At 27.2% G+C, this 21779-nt stretch overlaps 1 protein-coding gene across 1 annotated transcript in view; it reads left to right on the forward strand.

Moving 5' to 3' along the window:
• Nucleotides 1-4043: 4043 nt before the first annotated feature.
• Nucleotides 4044-21779, forward strand: part of LOC100201630 (aldehyde dehydrogenase, mitochondrial) — a 40946-nt gene continuing 23210 nt past the window's right edge. The window contains exons 1-3 of the mRNA XM_065815494.1: nucleotides 4044-4159; nucleotides 4975-5079; nucleotides 21250-21390. Coding sequence (XP_065671566.1) covers nucleotides 4124-4159; nucleotides 4975-5079; nucleotides 21250-21390 — 282 coding nt within the window. The 5' untranslated portion in view covers nucleotides 4044-4123. The remainder of the gene's footprint in view (nucleotides 4160-4974; nucleotides 5080-21249; nucleotides 21391-21779) is intronic.

Below are 21779 nucleotides of genomic sequence, written 5' to 3' on the forward strand. Positions count from 1 at the left end.
ACTTGAAATCATATATTTCCAATGTCTGTTTTAAAAATCAGAATGCCAAATGAAGAATCCTTTTCGCAAGATTGGCTTGTATTTAGCCCAGCAAAGACAACAGTATTTTGTTTTTTAATTCAATTATTTTCACCTGAAAATTAAGTTTCACATTTCCACATTTTGTGAATTGCCAAATCCTCAACGAAGCAGTTACCTGGAGAAAAACTATAGAACAAGTCTTGGATGTGATACTGTTTTTTTGTGAACGTAGATTGACTTTTTGTGGAAAATCTGACCTAATTGGAGATATTCAAATAGAAATTTCTTAGGATTGCTGAAACTAATTTTACATTATGACCAATTCTCAAGAGACATGTGAAGAAAGTTAAACAATTACGGGACAAGGGTCAATGGTTTCAGGTGCATTGCACCAGTCATTGTTTTCAAAATGAATTTATTGGTCTTTTTGCAGCTGAGGTTTGCAAGCGAGTTGTATAAGAATGCAAGTCTGAGAAGTATTTTTCAATTATGGTTGATGCCACTCTTGATGTAAGCCAACATGTCAAAGATGTTCAAGCAATCCTACAAATAAAGAACCCATTGTCTATATTATCAACATGTGGTTGTCATTAATTGAATTTGTTTGAACAGAATGCTGCCTCAAAGCTGTACAGATACTGAAATTTCTTTGGAATTGTTGAAACACAACGCAGGGAGTACTGGAAAGAGTCTCCATGGTGTATCTTTTACAGGCAATCTGGAACATGATGGGCTAAAAGACTTGACTTAGTTCGCCTTTTCTCTAATCAATTGAGTTAAATCATTAAATCTTTAGAAAAAGTTCAGAGCTTGTATTTATTCGCCTCAAACAAAAACAGAGATTAGAGGTCTTCTGAAATATTTGAGCTCTTTCAAATGTGTTCTTATGTCTGGAGTTTTGATGAAAATCCTCACATTGATTAATTGCTGAAACTAGGTCATTTAGACAAAAAAGGCAACTATTCATATTAGGCGATATTCAAGTGAAAAATTTTTAAGCATTGATTAGTCACCTTAAATCTGTTTTGGATGAATGGTCAACAGTTTTGAAAAAAGCTAAATTAGCTGCAGATGCTGCAGAAATCAGTTCTAAATTTCCGATCCGTCAAAAAGTGAAGCGCAATGAACGTTTCATGGAATCAACCGAAACAGAATCAGGAGAGGAAACAACATTTCGGAGCAATTTTTTATTACATTCTTGACTGTCAATGGTAGACTCACTGCTCGTTTCACAGCCATTCAAGAAATCTTTACTATATTATATTTTTTGTAAAGATAATATAGTAAAGATTTGATAAAGAGTGACATGATAAAGAGTGACATGACTGAAAATGAACTGACAGAAAAATTGCTTTACATAAAACATTATCATTCTGCAAGCTTTCCCTATTCAACTTGTTACACAAAATTTCAGATATGAGGGGAACTCTTCAAAAATTCTGTGATTACACTGCTTACTTTTGCTTCAATTTTTTATGGTCAACTATGGGACAAGAAAAAACAAATAATCCTGCCATTTTTAATATTGAGTGTCTATTAGTATAATACCTTGATTTCCATGATGTGATTGAAGAGTTTGCAAAACAAAAGACAAAAAAAATGTTGTAAGAAACAAAAGCTGGACTACTTAATTACAATTATATGTGAGAAATATAATCAAAAATTTTGAAGAGACTTTTATTTTTCGGAGGAGGGGGAGGGGGGTTGGGCCCTCAAATTGAAGGATGCTTGGGGCCCCCAAAATCTTTGCACGGCCCTGCTTGTTGCTCTCATCTTTAGAGCAGGGGGTAAAATTTATAGGGCTTCTTTTTTTTGCAGGCTCCAATCATTGCAAACCCCTTCCCCTACCAGAATCTGAAAGTCCTAAAATATTTTAAAAATCGAGAAACTTTTCTTTTTTTTTAGGAGACACAAATGTGATACAAAGTACAAAAATGTTTCAACAAATCTCCCCCCCCCCTCCTTCCTCCACCAAAAATTACGGGATGACTGACAACAACTCACTCAAAATTCTGGATGACTGACAACAACTCACATTCCTAGAGCGCAATTTATTCAATAACACCGTTTTATAGTGCCCGGACTCTCGATTCGATAAAAACTAGTTCGGAACGGAACGGAATAAAAATTTTATTCCGACTTACGGTAAAAATATGTTTCGAGAAAAAAAGTCTTTCCCGAAAGTCGGAAATTTATCGAATTTTTCGAGAATGTTCGTAATGTTTCGGCAATCATACTTTGCCAAAAAATTGTAAGTTTACCATTTTTTGTCAAATTTTTTTTACTTTAATCCACAACATTTTAGAAGTAATTAGCTTATAGGATATAAAAAGTCTAAGGCATAAATTAACAGTTCTTATTGTTAGTTTTTAATTCCACAGCTTTTTACAGAAATAGAAAAAATATTTTATGACAAAACAAACCTTATTTATTGTAATAATTAATCAGTGGACCTAAAATTCAACTTTTTTATTACTTTTTAAATCTTTTATATTACTTAGAGGAACTCCGCATTTGAGCTTTGACCTTCTCTGGCTTTTGACTGGGTTTGGAACAAATCCTCTGGTCTAATGGACACTCTTCTTTTTTTCTGTTGTGAACGAAGGAAACGAGAAATAATAATTTATCGTTTCCGAATTTTTCCATTTTTATAGAAAATTTGTCGAAATTTCTCGTAAACCGGAATTTTATTCGACAAAGTCCGGACACTACTACAAACGATTAACTTTTTATGTCATAAGATATTCATATGTTATGAATGTTTTAACAAAAACTATCCGAAATCAGCAAACTTAAATATTCGGAATTTTATTGGTCTAAAATTTTATCTGATTTACTTTATAGGAGTAATGAAGGTGTGGGAGTTAGTCTGTGTTAATTGCATTTTAAAAAAATTGCATTTTAAGTAGTTACCAGCAAGAAGAATGATTACACATCATAATCATATTGGATAGTCGTTTGATAGCAAGTTAAAGTTGAAAAATAATTTCTAAGTTTTAGGAACTAGGGGCGGATCCAGCAGTTTTTAACGTTTGAAAAGCTAATTTCCAGACATGGAACAAGCTCCAAACATTTATACGTTTATACTTATGCCAAATAAGGATGCTTTGCATAAAATTGCGATGATCGAAGCCTAGAAACAAAAAAGCCCTAAAATTTTGACCGCAAATGTCCCAAACGTGAGAGCAACAAATTGATAAAATATTTTATGTACTTTTCTTTAATAAATTATATTCATCGATAAATTTTATATTTCATACAATAATCTCTTAGCGTTCAAAAATTGAGACGATATAATTAAAAACATACAAATGTTTGGAGTTAGTTCCATATCTGGAAGTTAGCTATCTCAAGCATTAAAAAGTGTTGTTATATATGTTAAAAAATGTTGTTATATATATATATATATATATATATATATATATATATATATATATATATATATATATATATATATATATATATATATATATATATATATATATATATATATATATATATATATATATATAGCAGAGTTAAGTATAGCAGTTAAGTTTTTATAACTAATTAAGGAAAAAATTGACACAAAATATAATCAAGTTATAACTAGTTTTGCGATTAATTCTTTGGTTAATGTAGCTTTAAAAATCAATGTATTTTTTTGATTTACCTGAAACTTGTCTTGCGAATTCTTTTAAAGCATTTTTTTTTGAGGCTTAGTTGAGCAAGGTCTGTGATCTTTTTGGTTTACTGCCTAAAATGTGAAAATCATAAAGAAATGCGATTGCTATATCTTTGTAATAAAATATTTTTATAGGTAATTTAAAATAATTTGAAAATGTAAAAGCTAGCTATGATTACTTAACGTATTAATTAATAATACTCAATATTTCACTAAGTAAGAAATTTAGATTAAAATTTTTTTTTATGAAATATTTTAATATAGAAAACTAAAGTTTTTGATACTTATCTTTATAAAAAATACTTTTATCAATTAAAGTTGACAGATTAAATTAAACCCACTTTTTGTATGTCAAGTTTTCAAACAATTTTACAGTAAGAAAGAGCTTTATTGTTTTAAAAATTTATTATTTTAGGTTTTTCGTAAAAACAGCTTAATATGGGTGTTCCAGATATACAAATTTTTTACAAACAGGTAAAACTACTGGTTTTTTTTGTTATGCATATATATATATATATATATTTTATTGTTTTGAATATGTATATATTATAAGTATATGTATATATATGGTTGCATCAAAAAACAACCTTTAAAAATTGCCTTGTCTGAGTTCTGAATGTGTTCTCTATAATAAATTAGCACTAGATTTATCATTTTTTTGAAAAAAAAAAATTTTAGAGGTGCCCCAAGACCCTTGAACATTTAAATGGTCCCCAATATATATGTAAAAAAAGTTCTTCAAAAGTAAGTCAACTTGGTACTCAAAAGAAGCAAAAGCATGTTTAGAAAATCATATTTGTTTTATCAAAACATATATGATATAAAAATAAAAAAAGTAAATAAAGCTAAAAATAAAAAAAGTGCATTTTCTGGTGAAAATGCACTTTTTTTATTTTTAGCTGAAAATTGAATGTTTTTATAAAAAAATATTAAAACAAATTTTTATACAAAACAATTGTTGTTTTTGAAATTTTTATATAGTTTCCCATTTTATCAGTACCAGGTTGACCTATTTTTGAAAAACATTTTATATATATATATATTAGGGGCTCTTTAAATGTATTGGGGTTTTGGGGCACCTCTAAAAAAATTTTTAAATCTAGTGTTATTTTATTTTAAAAAATGCATTTAGAACTCGGACAAGGCAATTTTTTTTTAATTGTTGCTTTTCGATGCACCCTAATATATATGTGTAAGTACATATTTATATATATATATATATATATATATATATATATATATATATATATATATATATATATATATATATATATGTATATTAAATTTAGCTTTTTATTAACAATGAATGGGTTGACTCAGTGAGTGGGAAAACATTTCCAACTATTAATCCAGCAACAGAAGAAAAAATTTGTGATGTTTCAGAAGGTGACAAGGTAAATTTTTTTCATTTAATGTATTTTATTCACATAAGAAAATAATTTAACAAATTTATTAACATATTATATAGTTATAAGTATGTGATTAGCTTTATTGTTTGCATTTTTCAGTTACTGATAAAAACAAAAACTTTCAGAGTAAACAAGCTTTAAAAATCGTTGACCTAGTAAATATTGATTTATCGAAAATGAGCTTTTGGTTTATTTCTTACCAAATTATAAAACTTACAACAGCATATTAAATCCTATTAAAATTATGATAAAACAGCTGTTAGAAAATGCTGTTTTTTTGACATGAAATAGCAATGTTTGATAAATGGAATGCTGGAACTTTTATTGCTAATTGTTATAATGTTTTTCAAAAATAATAGTTATAACAAAATTTGCAATATCATAAATTTAAGTCATAAAAAGTTTTTTTTGATGACAATAATAAATTTATGTATAAATTCTAATTTTGTTGTACAAGCAATTAAGTTAGTTTGGAGTAATAGGGTATTTTTCCTAGTCACTCAAGTTTTGACAAATTGTACAATTATTGGTATAAAATGCTAGAGGCATCTTGCTCATGACAAGGTTCTTCCCATAGTAAGCCTTGATTTAACTATGTTTTATAAACTATATATACTACTACCCTAAGGCTGACTGGGATTCTTTTTGTGATTTTCTTTGTGACAGTCCTTGGACTGATGTCTTTTACCTCTCAGCTGAAAAATGTGCCTCCTATGTAACCTCCTGGATTCAGCAGGAATGGAAGTTTTTATTCCTTTTCGTTAGTTCTAAGTCAAGCCTCATTCTACACCATGGTTTTTACTCTCAAGTGCAGCTGCTATATCGTAATCATTTTTTAATCTTTTATAAAAGTATAACTCTCTTGAGAACAAACAGATATTTATAATTGCAAGAAATCAATGCAAAAAGATGCTGTCAGATGCTGAGTATAATTACTCTCAGCTCACTAAATCTTGTATTTTATCTCAGAAGTTATGCTCTAGAGAGTTTTAGAAAATCTTCAACAGCGTTGTTAATGAGGGTAGGTCTAACATTCCATCTCTCATTCATCAGAATGATCTTATCATCTCTCCTGAGGACAAGGCGGACTATTTGCAAAGAACTTTTCTTCAAATTCTACTCTTAAATCTTCTGGTCATTCTTTTCCTTCCATTCCAATTAAACAGGTCAACCTATTATTAGACATTCAAATCACTCTAGCTTCTATTGCATTCTAAGAGTTTAAACAGATATAACTTAAGCACTCTGTTGCTTAAGTTATATCTGCTTAAACTCTTCTACAGTTTGTGGTCCAGACAACATTCCTATTTTTCTCCAGAACTCTCTTCAATTTTCTCTAAACTATTTAATAAGTGCTTGATTGAGTCTTATTTTCCTGCCTGCTGGAAAACTCCAGTGAGCATTCTGACCCCTCCAATTATCATCTGATCAGTCTTCTTTCTGTTATAAGCAAGACCTTTGAGTCTTTGATCAACAAATTTTTAACATCCCATCTTGAGTCAAATTAATGGCTGTCAGACAATCAAAACAGTTTTCAATCCTCTTGCTCTTTGGCTGACTTGCAAACTGCTGTGACTGAAAGATTTTATCATGCATTAGATGGAAGCAGAGAGGCTAGGGCTATTGCTCTTGACATATGTAAGGCTTTTCGCAAAGTTTGGCATGCTGGTCTTCTCCATAAGCTTGTTTCATATGGTGTAAACTAAAAAAACTTGTTTTCGGAGCAACACTGACATTATTGCTTAAAAATGTAATAATGATAAAGTTCAAATGAAGATAAAATGTTTTAGAGGTGTATATAAATCAATGGGTAATTTTTGAGAATATAAAGAGATCAATTTTTTATCGTGCTGCGGTTAATTATACATTTTGTTTTTATAAATATTTTTATAATGTTAAATAATTAAACAATAGCATGCCTTGTGATGAGTAAAGGTACTTTCACTTTTTGATGAATTTTGATGTCATAAAAAGAATTTTATGACATCAAAATTTTTGATGTCATAAAATTCTTTTTATTTGCTTTCATATTTATCGACATTCACTTTTTGATCTACTGCTATTTATAAATTACCACTAAACTAGTTTAATTAAGTAATTAACTTAAAAAAATGTAGAAATATTATTATGTAATGTTATTATTATTAAAATATCCAATATTATTAAAATATATATGTATATATATTGCTTTATTTCTTGAATACATATTAACAGTTTTGCAAATAACAATTATTTTTTGTTTAAAAAAGTCAGTGAGCAATTAACTAAAAACTTTAAATATTGCAAGAAAAAAAACACTCAATAGGTAACTTTATCAGAAATTTTATCTAAAATTAAAATGTTTTTTTTTTTACAAAATGATTGATATATGCTTGTATATTTTAAATGTTTTATTTAAACAAAATAAATTTACGCTTTTTAATATTTTTAATGTTTACAAGGAATTTCATTTCTTGTAAAATTAGATAAAATTAAATAAAAAGATGGAACCTTTTTATTTTATTATAAATAGTTCTGGCAAAAAAGTAATATTTGCTTATTGAACAATATATAATAAAAATCGCACTAAAATTTAAAATCAATTAGGTTAAACCTAAGCATTAGATGGTTAAACATGAGAAATGTATTTTTTACATTGGCTGGCTTATTTTAAGGGTACATGTTTTGAATTAGCATTAGGTCTGTCAAGTGATAAAATCAATCATATATGTATGGAAACCAAACAACTAAATTTCAATTAGTCAAGCTAAGTTAATTAAAACCAGGGGGTTGCCACAACTTTTTTGATGAGGGTCAAAGTTCACTTTTTAACTGTTAACTTGGTGCTGGAGGTTTTTAAAAATATTTTATTTAAAAATATTGAATTTTTAAATTTAATAAGTGTAGTCTCCCAAACAAATACCTAGCACACAGCTTGCTATTAGGTACAGTACAAATAATAGTTTATTAGTAATCACAAATCTGCTTTTTTTTCACATTGTTTTAAATGTCAATTGGCAACTGATTGCAATTCTTAAAGTATTCAGCAAGTTAGTGTTTCCCAATACAGATATTATTTAGATTTTGTAAATTCCATCCAAGAAAACACATTTTTACACAGGTATTTACTACCAATTTTTTGTTGAATTGTCAACTATGTTGCTTTACTTATTTTGGTTAGAATTTAGATACTATTAAATTTTGTTTACTATATGTCTCTCTCAAAACATCACAGCATTGAACATTAATTAAATCCTTTTATAATATTTCTGGTACAGTTTCAATTTCAACAGAGAATGTCACTGTAAACAATTCGATTTTGACAGTATGTTTTTTAATATCTGCAAATCTTTTTGAAAATCTTGTTTTCAATTCAACAATACAGGTAACAAATTTTGCTGTGTTTCCAGGATTCAACTCACCCAAGATTAGAAAATGACTAAAATTTTCAGTTCTTAACTGCTGCTCCCACAAAGTTAATTTCAGTTGAAAAGCTAAGATAAAGTTGTACATTTTTCCAATTAATAGTTTTCTTGGAGTTCTTTGTTAAGTATTGTAATATTGGTTTAGGTCTTCAAGAAATCCAAACTTTTCAATGAACTTCTTTATTCTAGCTTTGTTGGATAATCTTTGTTTATACATTTGAAAAAATCTATTATCTTTTGTTTCAAGTCAAACATTCTTGTCAACATATTATCTATAGAAAGTCATTACTTCAGTATAATAAAGCAGACCACCATATTCAGAGTCATTTTCATTAATAAATGACTCAAATTGCCTAATTTGTAAACATTTTTCACATCTATAACTTTTGCTGTTAAGTTATGCTGATGAATAATACAATGTAGCTTAGTTAATGACAGTTGGTTTTCTGCCATTTTGTTTTCCAGTCTGGAAACAACACCAATATTTTTTCCAATCATTGAGCTGCCATGATCTATTTTAGTTAAAATTAATGTGTTGTAAGTCAAGTTAAACTTTTTTTAAACTTTCTTAATAGCCATCTAAAGATTTTCTTCTGTTGCTCTGTCTTGCATAAGATAAATGTCAAGTACCTTTTCTGTAACAAAAACATCTTTATTAATACCTTGGATAAAAATTGCCAGTTTGGGCAGTTTGTAATATATCAGTTTGTAATTTGTAGCAGTTTGTAATATATCAGTTAATTCATTGATAACTATTAAATAATACCAAAATGATTTTATTTTTTAGCCAATGACAAACTTAGATCATTAACAACATTACCTATTCTTTGTGTAATTGTTTTTCTGAGAATAAAATATTATTTACAACTTTAAATTTTTCAGAGCAAATGTTATTGAACATAATTTTAAGAGGTTCCTTAATAATTTTACCAATCACTAAATGGTTTACAATTCTCAGTTAAAAAAAGGACTCACTTCATAGATTGCAGCAGAAACATTTTTTGTTTCTTTTTCTTTTTATTAAATCTTGTTGTCCGACTAACTTTTGCAACTAGCTTAACTTTCAATTTTTTTGCATTTTCTTTCTGTACCACTTGGACAAACTGGTTATAAATTTTTGATTGTTTTGAGTTATAGTGCCTCCTTAAGTTATATTCTTTGCACATTGGCACCAAATTAAATTTACCCAAAAAGTATTTTGTTTGCCATTCACTGTTAAATATACGACATTTTTTGTCAATTTTTGTTGTTTTGAATAAAGATGCTGTTTTAGCAAAATTCACATATTTTAAATAATAACTAAAAATAATTTTAAAATTTTAAATCTAAAGACTAAAACTAAGATAAAGAATTGTATATATTTTATAAATAATTTGTAAACTTTACATTTCTATATAAATTAGTCTCTGTTGATTATATTAACAAATATTTATGTAACTGAAGGACTGGGCAATGGTCGCTTAAAGCCGGATGTTTTAGGTTTTGTTTTCAATATTATTCATTTTGTGTAAGCTTTGTTTTTTTACAGACTTACTAAAAGGGGTGCCTGAAAAAATCCTCTGCTTTAAGTTGGTTTGTGGAGCCGAAAGTTATTTTTATGGCTTGGCTTCGGCTATGGCTCCTAAAAAATGTCCAGCTCGCCTCCGGCTCCGTACTTTGTGCACAAAAATTGCAAAATTTGGAATATTTTTTGATCACATTTGTCAACCCAAATCCAAACTAATTACAGCAATTAATTTTTAACTAACTTTCTGGTGATTCCATGTCAAAACATCCAATTTTTTTGAAAATGCAACCCTAAGTCTCAGATTTTGCTGATTTTTAAACCGCTTCTTTCTCAGATTTTAGTAAATTATGAACATCCTGAAAATTTTATCATCTAATTTCAATTGGTTCCAAAGATATAGCTATTTTAAGTTTGCCTCCAACCAACAAAAATCCACCATTTTTAAAAATGGTTTTGGTCCTAGTTTCTGTTATATGTGTGTTAGAAAGTTGAAATTTTGTACCTTTACATATTTTGGGCCAATGAATCCAATGAAACAACTTAAAATATTTAAAAACGAATATAACACTCAAAATTTAAATGTTTACCACAATTTTACTGGGGCGAGTCCAATCACAAAAATGCCAATGTAGCTCGATTTTTTTTTTTTTTTTTCAGAATTTGTCCTGAATAGTTAAGTTATAGTTATTACAAAGAATTGGAGAGTCGTGTTTTCTAAAACAGAAATAAAAACATGGTTAAATCAATGGTCAAAATCATGTCAAATCATGGTCAAAAATCAAATTTAGTGCTGAAAAACAGGTATAGGTAATTTTGATAAATTAAACGAGAAGAAAAAAAAAGTGTAATTTTACAGTTTTTTTAACTGAAACAGTTTTGGCTATATTGAAATGTTCTTTTAGATGTTGTTGTTTAGACTTGCTGTATCTGCTTTTTAGTAGTTTTATTATTTAGAAATGTTTATAATGTTTTTTTTTTTTACATATTTCTCTACTCGATACTTGAATAAATAATAAAACTTTATTTTGGGTTTATTAGCCACATCAATATGTACATGTATATAATACCTATGTGAAAACAAATAAAAATATAAAATTAAAATTAAACAAAATATATTTTAGATATATAAAAATATAAAATGATCATATTACAAAAAGTAACAAACCATTATTTTATACTTTTCTTTTTCTTGCTTTTTGATGGGCAAATGTGTTAATAGTATCATTAAAATCTAATTTTTCAACCAATTCTGCTTCAATGCTAAATATTGCTAATGCATTCAGTCTTTCCTCCTTCATGGTTGACCTCAAGTAGGATTTTACTCTTTTAAGTACAGAAAAAGCTCTTTCGCCTGAGCAGTTTGAAACTACTGTACTAAGGTACATACGCATAACTACTTCTAAATTTGGAAACATACACTCTAATTCTTTGGTCTTGATGTACTTATATATAGAGAGAACAGATTTTACATTTTTATCCGTGGAAATCAGTTTTGAAAAAAGAATACACTCATCTATAAGTAAGCTTGAGTTTTCAACATCATCAATAAAATATTTTGTCAAAGTTTCACATGTGTTCCTTATAACAATAGAACTCGGTGTTTTATACAATGTGGGTATACACCCATAAATATCTGATATTTTTTCATAAGCTTGTCTTCTTGAACTAAGTTGACATTTAAGAGTATCAATGATCACATAATATACATTTCTAATAAAATCTATTTTCCCTGTGATTTCTGTGAGAGGTTGAGATCTTGATTCATCAGCCATAGCCTAAAAAAAAAAAAATAGTTTTTAATGTTGTTAATGTTAATGACTTTTTTCAAATTATTTTATGTGTATTTTAAAATTAATAAGTTAAACATACCTTTCTCTTTTTTTTTCTCTTGGAATCTTTGGCATACTCCGAACAATCAGTAATTTCTACAGCCTTATTTTCAAAAACATCAAAATCACCTCTGATCTGTACCAAGTAATTTTCAAGGCCATTATATAGGTCTAATACTGTATGAAGATCAATGTCAGTTGATTGTAATTTTTTATTTGTAGCATTAAAACTAAAATCATATTAAACTTTATATTATTTTATTTATCTATTAAGCTGACCCTAATAAAATAAAATAAATGAAAGCATAATTTATTATTTAAAAATAATTAATTTATAGAGTGAAAAATACCTGTTTAATATTGAATTCCATATGCATATCATTAAACCAGTTTCTAAAGTTTTTAATCTTGCAAGCAACCCATTAGCTTCTACTTTATATACAGCTTTTTCTTTCTGATTATCAACTATACTATGCAAAGCTTCAATTATAAATGCATAAGAATTAAATAAAGCATGGCAAGCATTAAAGCGAGCACTCCAGCGAGTTACTGATAAATTTTTTACACTAAGATTTTTCTTCAAATATGTTTTTAAAATGTCCCAACGTGCAGTAGAACTAGAAAAAAAATTTTATAGTTCCTGGAGAAGCATAAAAAATGAAGTAGCAGAATTACAACTTTCTGCTGCACACGTTCTGACCAAGTTAAGAGAATGTGCCGAACATGGTACATACTCTGCAAATGAATTAAAACTTTTAATTCTTGACTGCAATCCAGAATACTGACCTGACATATTTCTCGCATTGTCGTAGCTCTGGCCACGACAATTTTCAATTGGTATATTGTGTGAATTAAGAAAATCCATTACAACATTGCTCATTTCTTCAGATTTATGACCACTGTTTGGAATGAATATTAAAAATCTTTCTGCAGGTACACCACTAGGTAAAACATATCTTAATGCAATAACAAGTTGATCGACTTTTGCTATATCAGGTGTAGAATCAACAATTAAAGAATAATACTTGGCTGCTTTTAATTCTTTTAATATAATTTTAATTATATCATTCTTCATCAAAAGTAAAAGTTCTTCATAGATTGTGGATGATAAATAAGACGGAGTTCCTTTCCCTCTATTCCCATATTTTTCTATATGGTTGAGCAATAAAAGGGTCAAATTTAGCAAGTAACTCCTCAACAATTCGATGAAGAACAGCTTTCCAGTAATTCATTTCATCAGTCACTTGTGTTGCCAATTGAGTGTCAATTCTACCTACATCACTTTGTAATGTAATAAAACTTAATGTATTATTTTTATGTGCCAAAGAATTTTCGTGCCTGGAAATAAGTAAATGTCCATTTTTCCAATCATTAAATCCAGCATCTCCCAGTTGAGTACTGCATCCAAATAATGAGCACAAAATAATACAAATTTTGAAATTGAATAAACAAGCCATTTCCGTGAAACATTTTCTCCGTTTTTTTGATTTTTCGTAAAGATTGATTTACTACAATAACGATCATAATCAGAATAAGATCGTTTTGATGAGGTAAAATCTGCATCAATGTTCTGATCATATCCAAATTTTGCAAAATAATTACAACATATATTACTATTTGTCCAATCTGCTGGATCTTTAAAATTATTTGTATTATTCTGCGTAAGAGGATTAGGAATGACATTTAGCTCAGATTTTTCTGATTCCTCATTTACATCAACAATTTACAAGTTACAATAGTGTTAACAAAACATACATACGATCAAACGGAGGAATTTTCGATGCACGTAACGCGTGTATACGAAATACTAATACTATTTAATATTTTATAAAATCATTTAAAATATTTTAAATAAAAAAAAATATTTTAAAAAAATTTTAAAAAATGGTCATAAATTAGGTAAAATAGTATAAATACTATTTTACCCAATTTATGACCATCGGCGGCGAGCTACGACAAATATAAATAAGTAAACGCACTGGCATTGCCTGCCGTCTGCGGCTCCACATGCGTTATCGGTGTGCGACCGGTTCTACGGAAAAATAACAATCTAAAAATAAAACGAGGTTTAGAAGACCGCACGACAAAACGCATTGATTATTACTATTTCAAATTTCCGATATTATTTAAATAAAAATAACATCAGGATAGTATTGTGCTTATTGTCAATAATTATTTTACAGATTGTACAATTTTTCTAGTTTAAAAAAAAAAAAAAAGGATAGTATGTAGTGCCCGTGCCCCTAAATCCGTGGTTGTGTAGGCTGAAGCCTACACTGCTTACGCCTTAATCCGGGCCTGCCCATGAACACATTGAATGAGTTATACATTTTTTATACATCTTTTTTAGTTATAATAAATAATAGTGTATTGATAAAATGAAATCTTGTGGATTTCATTTTATCAATACACTATTATTTAAATATATATATTTAAATAATAGTGTATTGACAAATTGTTTAAATATATATATATATATATATATATATATATATATATATATATATATATATATATATATATATATATATATATATATATATATATATTTAAACAATTTTAAAATGTATTCTACAAAATAGAGTGCTCAATGTTCTTAAAAGAACAGAGCAATTATAAATTAGTAGAAATTCATTTAATAAAAATTTTTTCTCATTTTACATTTACAATTCTCATTTACAATTTTACATTTACAATTTCATTATATATATAAATTTAGAAGCAGAGTATAATGTTTATTAAACGTTAATGATTTTACTTTAGGTCAAACAACCATATCTCTTGAAATGGCTTGTAACCTTAAATCCAAAAATCTAGACTGTAAACCAGGATAGAAATTTTTCGCTCATGTTTTGGAATGGAAGAAGGAGTAGCAAGTGCTTATGGAGTAAATATAAATAACTTAAGTGTAGCCTCAACTTTTCCCAGTCATCCTACAGATAAAAAAAAAGCAAATGATCTTGATCATTTGACAATTTTAACGAAAAAAAACCCTTAAAGTTGAACCATTTAAAAAAAAATTCAAACATTAACACTAACACCCGAATCTTGGTCTAGAAAATACGCTTCAGAATATTTTGAAGTTTCTGAACATCTTATACGATGTGCTAGGAAACTTAAAAGTGAAAATGGAATTCTTGCTGTACCTGATAAGAAAATAGGCAAAAAAATACCTGACTTTCTTAAAGCTTTGGTTCAAGATTTTTTTCAACAAGATGAGCATTTTAGAATTATGTCTAGTAAAAAAGATTGTGTTAAGGTTAAAAGTGGTCCTCCACAACAAAAAAGATTATTGTTGTGCAACCTTCATGAGCTTTATATTGATTTTAAAAGTAAATATCCTAATTTTAAAATAGGATTTTCAAAGTTTTGTAGTTTACATCCAAAATGGTGTATTAGTGTGGAACCAAACAGTATACACTGTGTATGTGTTTGTAAACATTCATAAATATTTATTTTTGGCAAAGTACTGATAGATCACAATTAATTACTCAGACAGTTAATTTATTTGAATATAAAGAACTAGTTGTTTTTTCATATAAATCAACTTCACATTCATATATTGCTAAATGCTAAGCTTGCTATTTGAAAGAGCTAAAAAATAATTTAGGTTACAATGAATGTATTATACAGGCAGATTTTGCGGAGAACTATCAATTTGTTATACAGGATGAAATACAAAGTTATCATTGGAATAAACAACAATGTACACTACATCCTGTTGTTATATATTTTAAGGAAATTTCTAAAACAAATATTCAGCATAAGTCATTCTGTTTTTTAAGTGATGATAATGATCATGATACATGCTTTGTGTATGAATTTCAAAAGAAAATTGTAGAGTACATTAAAGAATATTTAGTTGGTATCAGTAAAATTTATTATTTTTCTGATGAATGTTCTGCTCATTATAAAAACTATAAAAACTTTATAAATCTATGCCACCATAAGGAAGATTTTGAGATTACAGCTGAATGGGTATTTTTTGCAACCAGCCATAGAAAATCCACTTGTGATGGCATAGGTGGTTTGGTTAAAAGAATAAAAGAGCAAGTTTGCAAAGATCATTAGAAAACCAAATATTGACAGTTGATGATATGCTTGAGTTTTGCATCACCAATATAAACACAATAATATTTTATAAAATTACCAAAGAGTTAATTCAAGGCGACAGCAACTAAAGGAGCAATTTGAAACAGGAAAAACTGTTCCAGGTACCAGAAGTTATCATTATATACCCATGTCAAAATTTGAAATTAGTTTTAAAAGAACAAGTGAACATCAATGTTTTGACAGATTTATACTGTCAAAAGCAGTAATGTCTGATGTTTTAATTGTACCAAACCTAAATGATTTTGTTGCATGCTAGTATGATTCCTTTTGGTGGATAGGCATGGTTACAGAGATAGATATTACAACAATTGATATTCAAATTAAGTTTATGCACCCTCACGGTCCTTCTCAAAACTTCACTTGGCCACAGAGAGATGATATCTGTTGGGTGCCATTGTCGAATTTAATTGCAGTAATCAAAGTCCCAACAACAAAATCAGGGTGAACATATAACATTGATGTTAATGATTATAATGATTTTTTGGAGTTTTTAATTTTTAAATTTTGTGTATTACTTTTGTTTCTTGAACTTCTTTCCAAGTGCTCTATTTGTTTTGAAGCCTTTTTTTTTAAGTTTATTTGTCTTAGTTTGATAAATATGAAACTAATGTTTTATAAGTAATAAATTTAAGTATATTGAAAGATGTTTTTATTTTTTCTATTACCTTTGAAACTTTAATTTTTTAGGATCAGATTCTATAAAATTACAAAGAAAACAGAAACAGCAACTAAAAGAACCGTTTGATGTTGCCAAATCAGTTTCAGTTACAAAACTGTCAAATTACACCTTTTTTTTTCTCGTTTAATTTATCAAAATACCTGTTTTTCAGCACTAAATTAAAGTAGATTTGACCAAGTTTTTATTTCTGTTTTAGAAAAGACCACTCTCTAATTCTTTGTAATAACTAAAACTTAACTATTCAGGTCAAATTCTGAAAAGAAAAAAAAAATTGAGCTACATTGGCATTTTTGTGATTGGACTCGCCCCAGTAAAATTGTGGTAAACATTTAAATTTTAGGTGTTATGTTCGATTATGATTCATTAGCCCAAAATATGGAAAGGTACAAATTTTCAGCTTTCCAACACACATAACAGAAACTAGGACCAAAACCATTTTTAAAAGCGGCAGATTTTTGTTGGTTAGAGGCAAACTTAAAATAGCTATATCTTTGGAACCAATTGAAATTAGATGATAAAATTTTCAGGATGTTCATAATTTACTAAAATCTGAGAAAAAGTGGTTTAAAAATCAACAAAATCTGAGACTTAGGGTTGCATGCACTGGATGTTTTCACATAGAATCATCCTTTCATGATTACAAGGTTAATTTATCACTGTCACTACTCTTTCATTTGAAAAAAAAAATGTTTTGGGTAAATATACAATTTTTTCATATATTATTTAACCAAAACTAGAGTTCAGTTTTAATTTTAGTTCTAATTCTACCCAGTGGGGGCAATACCTAAAAAAAGATGTCTTTTGCACGTTCCAAAAACGTTCAAAAGACGTCTTTCTTATGTCTTTTGAACGTTTTTGGAACGTGCAAAAGACATCTTTTTTTGTACCCACTCTGTAGTATAATTTTTAAGATATGAATAACCTTTGATCATTAAATCACCTATCAAATATTTAACAGCATAATATCAATATAAAAATGTAATATAGGCCAAAATATATTTAATACTGTAAGGATGTTTCCATATATAATTTACTTTTTTTTTTTTTTTTAATAAAGCACATTAAGAAGTGCTATTAAAGAATAGTATTTTATTGAGTACAAAATTGTTAAAATATTAGTTTTTATTGCGTTTTGGCAAAACTTTAACTGTTAAAAAAAATATTTTCAAAAAATAGAAATTCAATAAATAATTCATTCAACAAATTAGTTAAAAAATGAATGAATATAATTTGTCTTCAATAAAAAAATCATACATTTAATTCCTTTAAAAAAACACAAGAGCCGAGAGCCGCTCTATTTTTGTGGCTCCAGGTCTGACTCTGGCTCCACCAAAAAACAGCGGCTAATTAATAACAATTCACTTTATTAAAATAAAAATTTCTGCATCAATAAAGTATATACTCCATATATACATTTATATTTCAGTATATATATATATATATATATATATATATATATATATATATATATATATATATATATATATATATATATATATATATATATATATAATTTATAATTTTTAAATAATATAAGATAATAAGAAAATCTGGCTTTCAAAAATTATGGTCTTATAAAATTTGTAACCCCTCAAATTGAGGACCATATAAAATTTGCATTGATGCAAATTTTATATGGTTATTATATTTTGTATTTTGAAAAACCCAACTTGTCCACCAATAGTCAGTATTGAGTTATAAATTGAATATTGTTTAGTGTAGATAGACTTACAACCACAAAAAGACTACTAGTACTGTTATCTCTATGAAGCTGTTCTCCTGATTTTATTAAAGTAATTTTTTGTTACCATTAAAAATGGCTGAAATAATCAATTTTTATCGATTTATCTCAAGGCAAGGTTGTGTGGACAAGTAGGTTTTTTCAATTAAGTGGTTTAAATATTTTGACCACTTAAAAATATGTGACATCAGATTACAGCTTAAAGGTCTGTTTTATTTCCGTAGTTACATAGCAATTAAATAATCCAGCGGTTGGTATCAACAATTAAATTTAAAACTGATGATATTTTAATTGTTATCTTGATGTTTTAATTTTAAAAAATTTAATTTGACATGCAAATATTTTTTAATACTTAATTTTGAAATTAAAAATAATTTTAAAATTAAAAAATTTTTTAAAAATAAAACTTTAAATACTATAAAGAAACTAGCGATTGCAATTTCTTTAAATTAAAAATTTCTCAAATTATCTATTGACTGTTGTGATTTGTGATTGCTTAATTTACCCATTGATGCAGTTTCTTTAATTTATTAGGATTGTTATAAGCAATTTACTTGACATAATAATATATGTTTAAATTTTTTTGGCAAATATCTTCTTTTTATGGCCAATGTTAAATAATGATTGCACTTATTATTGTTGTTATTATTGTTATTATTATTATTATTATCATTATTATTGTTATTATTATTATTATTATTATTATTATTATTATTATTATTATTATTACCCCTTTAAATCTTTAATTAAAAGTTTAATTGTTGATCATTTTTAGAATATATTATTAAATTTTATTTCCAAAAGGCCTATCTAAGATAAATGGCTTAGGGCCCATGCAGGGTTTCCTCAGCCTCCGGGGCCAGCAGGTTATTGAAAGTATACTGTAAAAGTAGTGCTAGAAATAATTTTTTTTTCAAGTAAAGTTGTAGATTCTTAGAATAGTCTCTGAATAATCAATTTAAAAATAAGCTTGATAATTCAGACTATTGCAAAACTTATTTATCACATAACATTAAATGTTACATACATTATATAGTTGTAATAGCACTACACCTGTTAATATGTTCTACAATCTATTTATTGTTATTATTTTTATTATTATATTGGTTTACAAATTCAAACATTTTATCCAACTCTACAAATCTGTCCAGTCTTTTTTTAAACTGGCTCTCAGCTAATCTTTTTACTGTGCCACAACAACATCATCACAACAAGCAGACACAACTTACATGGCTTGTAACTAAAAAAAAGACTAATAAAGTTTTATAATGTCTTGCATATCTAACAGTAAAGTATGCCAACCTGATGCGTATCCCTAACAGTTTAAGGTCGGCAATTTATTGCCGACCTCATTTTTTCTAATTCTGAGGGCTGAGTCATGGGATCAAGTCTTCTGCATTCACAATTTGACCAAATTTTTGAAACTGATAGTCATTGGTGTTTTGGCACTTTAGTTTAATAAGTGACATACCTGTTGCACAGGTTCAAACTCAAAGACTTTTCTAATGTGATTCTACTTCTTTATTTATACTCTAAATATTTCTTTGAAAACTAATGCATAATTTTCACCTAGGTGCAATAGGATTATCTTGAGTATCTATAACAACATCTTCACCTTTCCAATAATAAAACAAACAATCACTTCCTAAAATTAATATCAAATTAGCATTATTTTAAGTACATATAAAGAAATTTAAGTTAAGTTTCGTACATTGTATATAAAGAAAAAAGATTTTTAAAATGATAAAGATTGACATTGAGACAAAAAAAGTTTGAGATTTTTTTTTGTTAGTTTTAGTGTAAAAATTTGGAGAAAAAAAAACAAAAATAAAATGCCATAAAAAGCATCGCTTTTTTTTTTGACCAAATTTTCTCTTTATGGAACTAAAAGTATTACAATTTTATTTTGCATATTTTTTGTGTGTGTGTCTTTTATCGTACAAGTATAAAGTTAATAATGTTGAACCAAAAAAGAGTTGTAGGTTTCTCTAGCTATGGTTCCTAAAGCTTAAAGTGTCAATATAATTTAATGTTCTCAATATTGAAAAATACTTGCATGTACTTGATGAAATTTAAGCTTCGTACAAACTACATTTGTATTTACACTATAAGTTTAAATGTTCAGGACTACAAATGTAATACTGAACATTGAAATAATTTGATAAGCTAACTTCATTTTTAGCTATTTTAGGACTGGTTATAGATTTAGTCTTAAAAAGAATAAAAAATACTGTATAAATATAGTAAAATGTGATATATAGCAAGTGACAATGAAAACTTAGTTTACTAGTTTTTTAACAAAATACTGTTAATAAAAATAAATTAATGAAAAGAAAATTTTTTTAAAAATAGTATCAAATGTTAAAAACATTTGGTTAAAAAAATAAAAAGTAAAAATATAAAAAAAGGATAAATAAGACAAAAAATAAATGACATTAATGTGGTCCTGGCAAAAATACAGAGTAGATTTTTTTGTGCTAATAAATTTTTTGTATACATAAATATCTCCTTCCCAATGCTCCATTTGATACATATATAAAGCCCCTTCCTAACCTTTTTTTAGTAACACATCATCCGCCATGTTTCATGTATTTTTTGTTAAGATAGTATAAAGTTTACTTTGTAATTATTTTGTCAAAAGTCTCAAAAAATAAAATAAAAAGATATGCAATAGTTTAAAAGTTTTTAGTAGTAAAAAATGAAATTATGCTAAAAGTAATAAATTAAAGTTCTAATAAATAATATACATTGAAACAAAAATTTCATTGTTCTTATAATTATGTTTATTGAAAGATTTTTTTAAGTATTTCTTTTAATATATTTTACAAAATTACAAAACTTTATTATAATTATTTATATATACAGTTCTTTTGTTATTGTAGGAAGATGTTGATTTAGCTGTTAAAGCTGCTCGTGAAGCATTTAAAAGAAATAGTAACTGGAGATCAATGGATTCATCTGTGCGTGGAGAACTTCTTAATAAACTAGCTGATTTGGTTGAAAGAGACAGAAAATATCTTGCTGTGAGTTTTATTATTCATACAAGTTCTTTATTAGGTAGAAGGATTGCAGTGGTTGACAATGATCACTTTTTAAACTGTTGCCACTGCATTGTAGCAGTTGATTTTTTGTTTTTATTTTATACTGATATCATTAAATGTTTCTGCATCATTAGTTGTTGGTTTTATTAGAGTCAAAAAAGTTTTATTAATATAGTTATTAAAGGTTTGAATCTCTTTTTTAAATCATTTGTTTTAATTCAAATACTCATGCCATTAAATTCAAATACTCATGACATTAAATTTAAATGCCCATGCCTTTAAATTCAATTACTCATACTATAAAATTCAATTTTATAGTATGAGTAAATGATAATCATACTATAAAATTCAATTTTATAGTATGAGTAATA

This window comes from Hydra vulgaris, chromosome 13 (genome assembly GCF_038396675.1).
Source record: "Hydra vulgaris chromosome 13, alternate assembly HydraT2T_AEP".
Lineage (NCBI taxonomy): Eukaryota > Metazoa > Cnidaria > Hydrozoa > Anthoathecata > Hydridae > Hydra > Hydra vulgaris.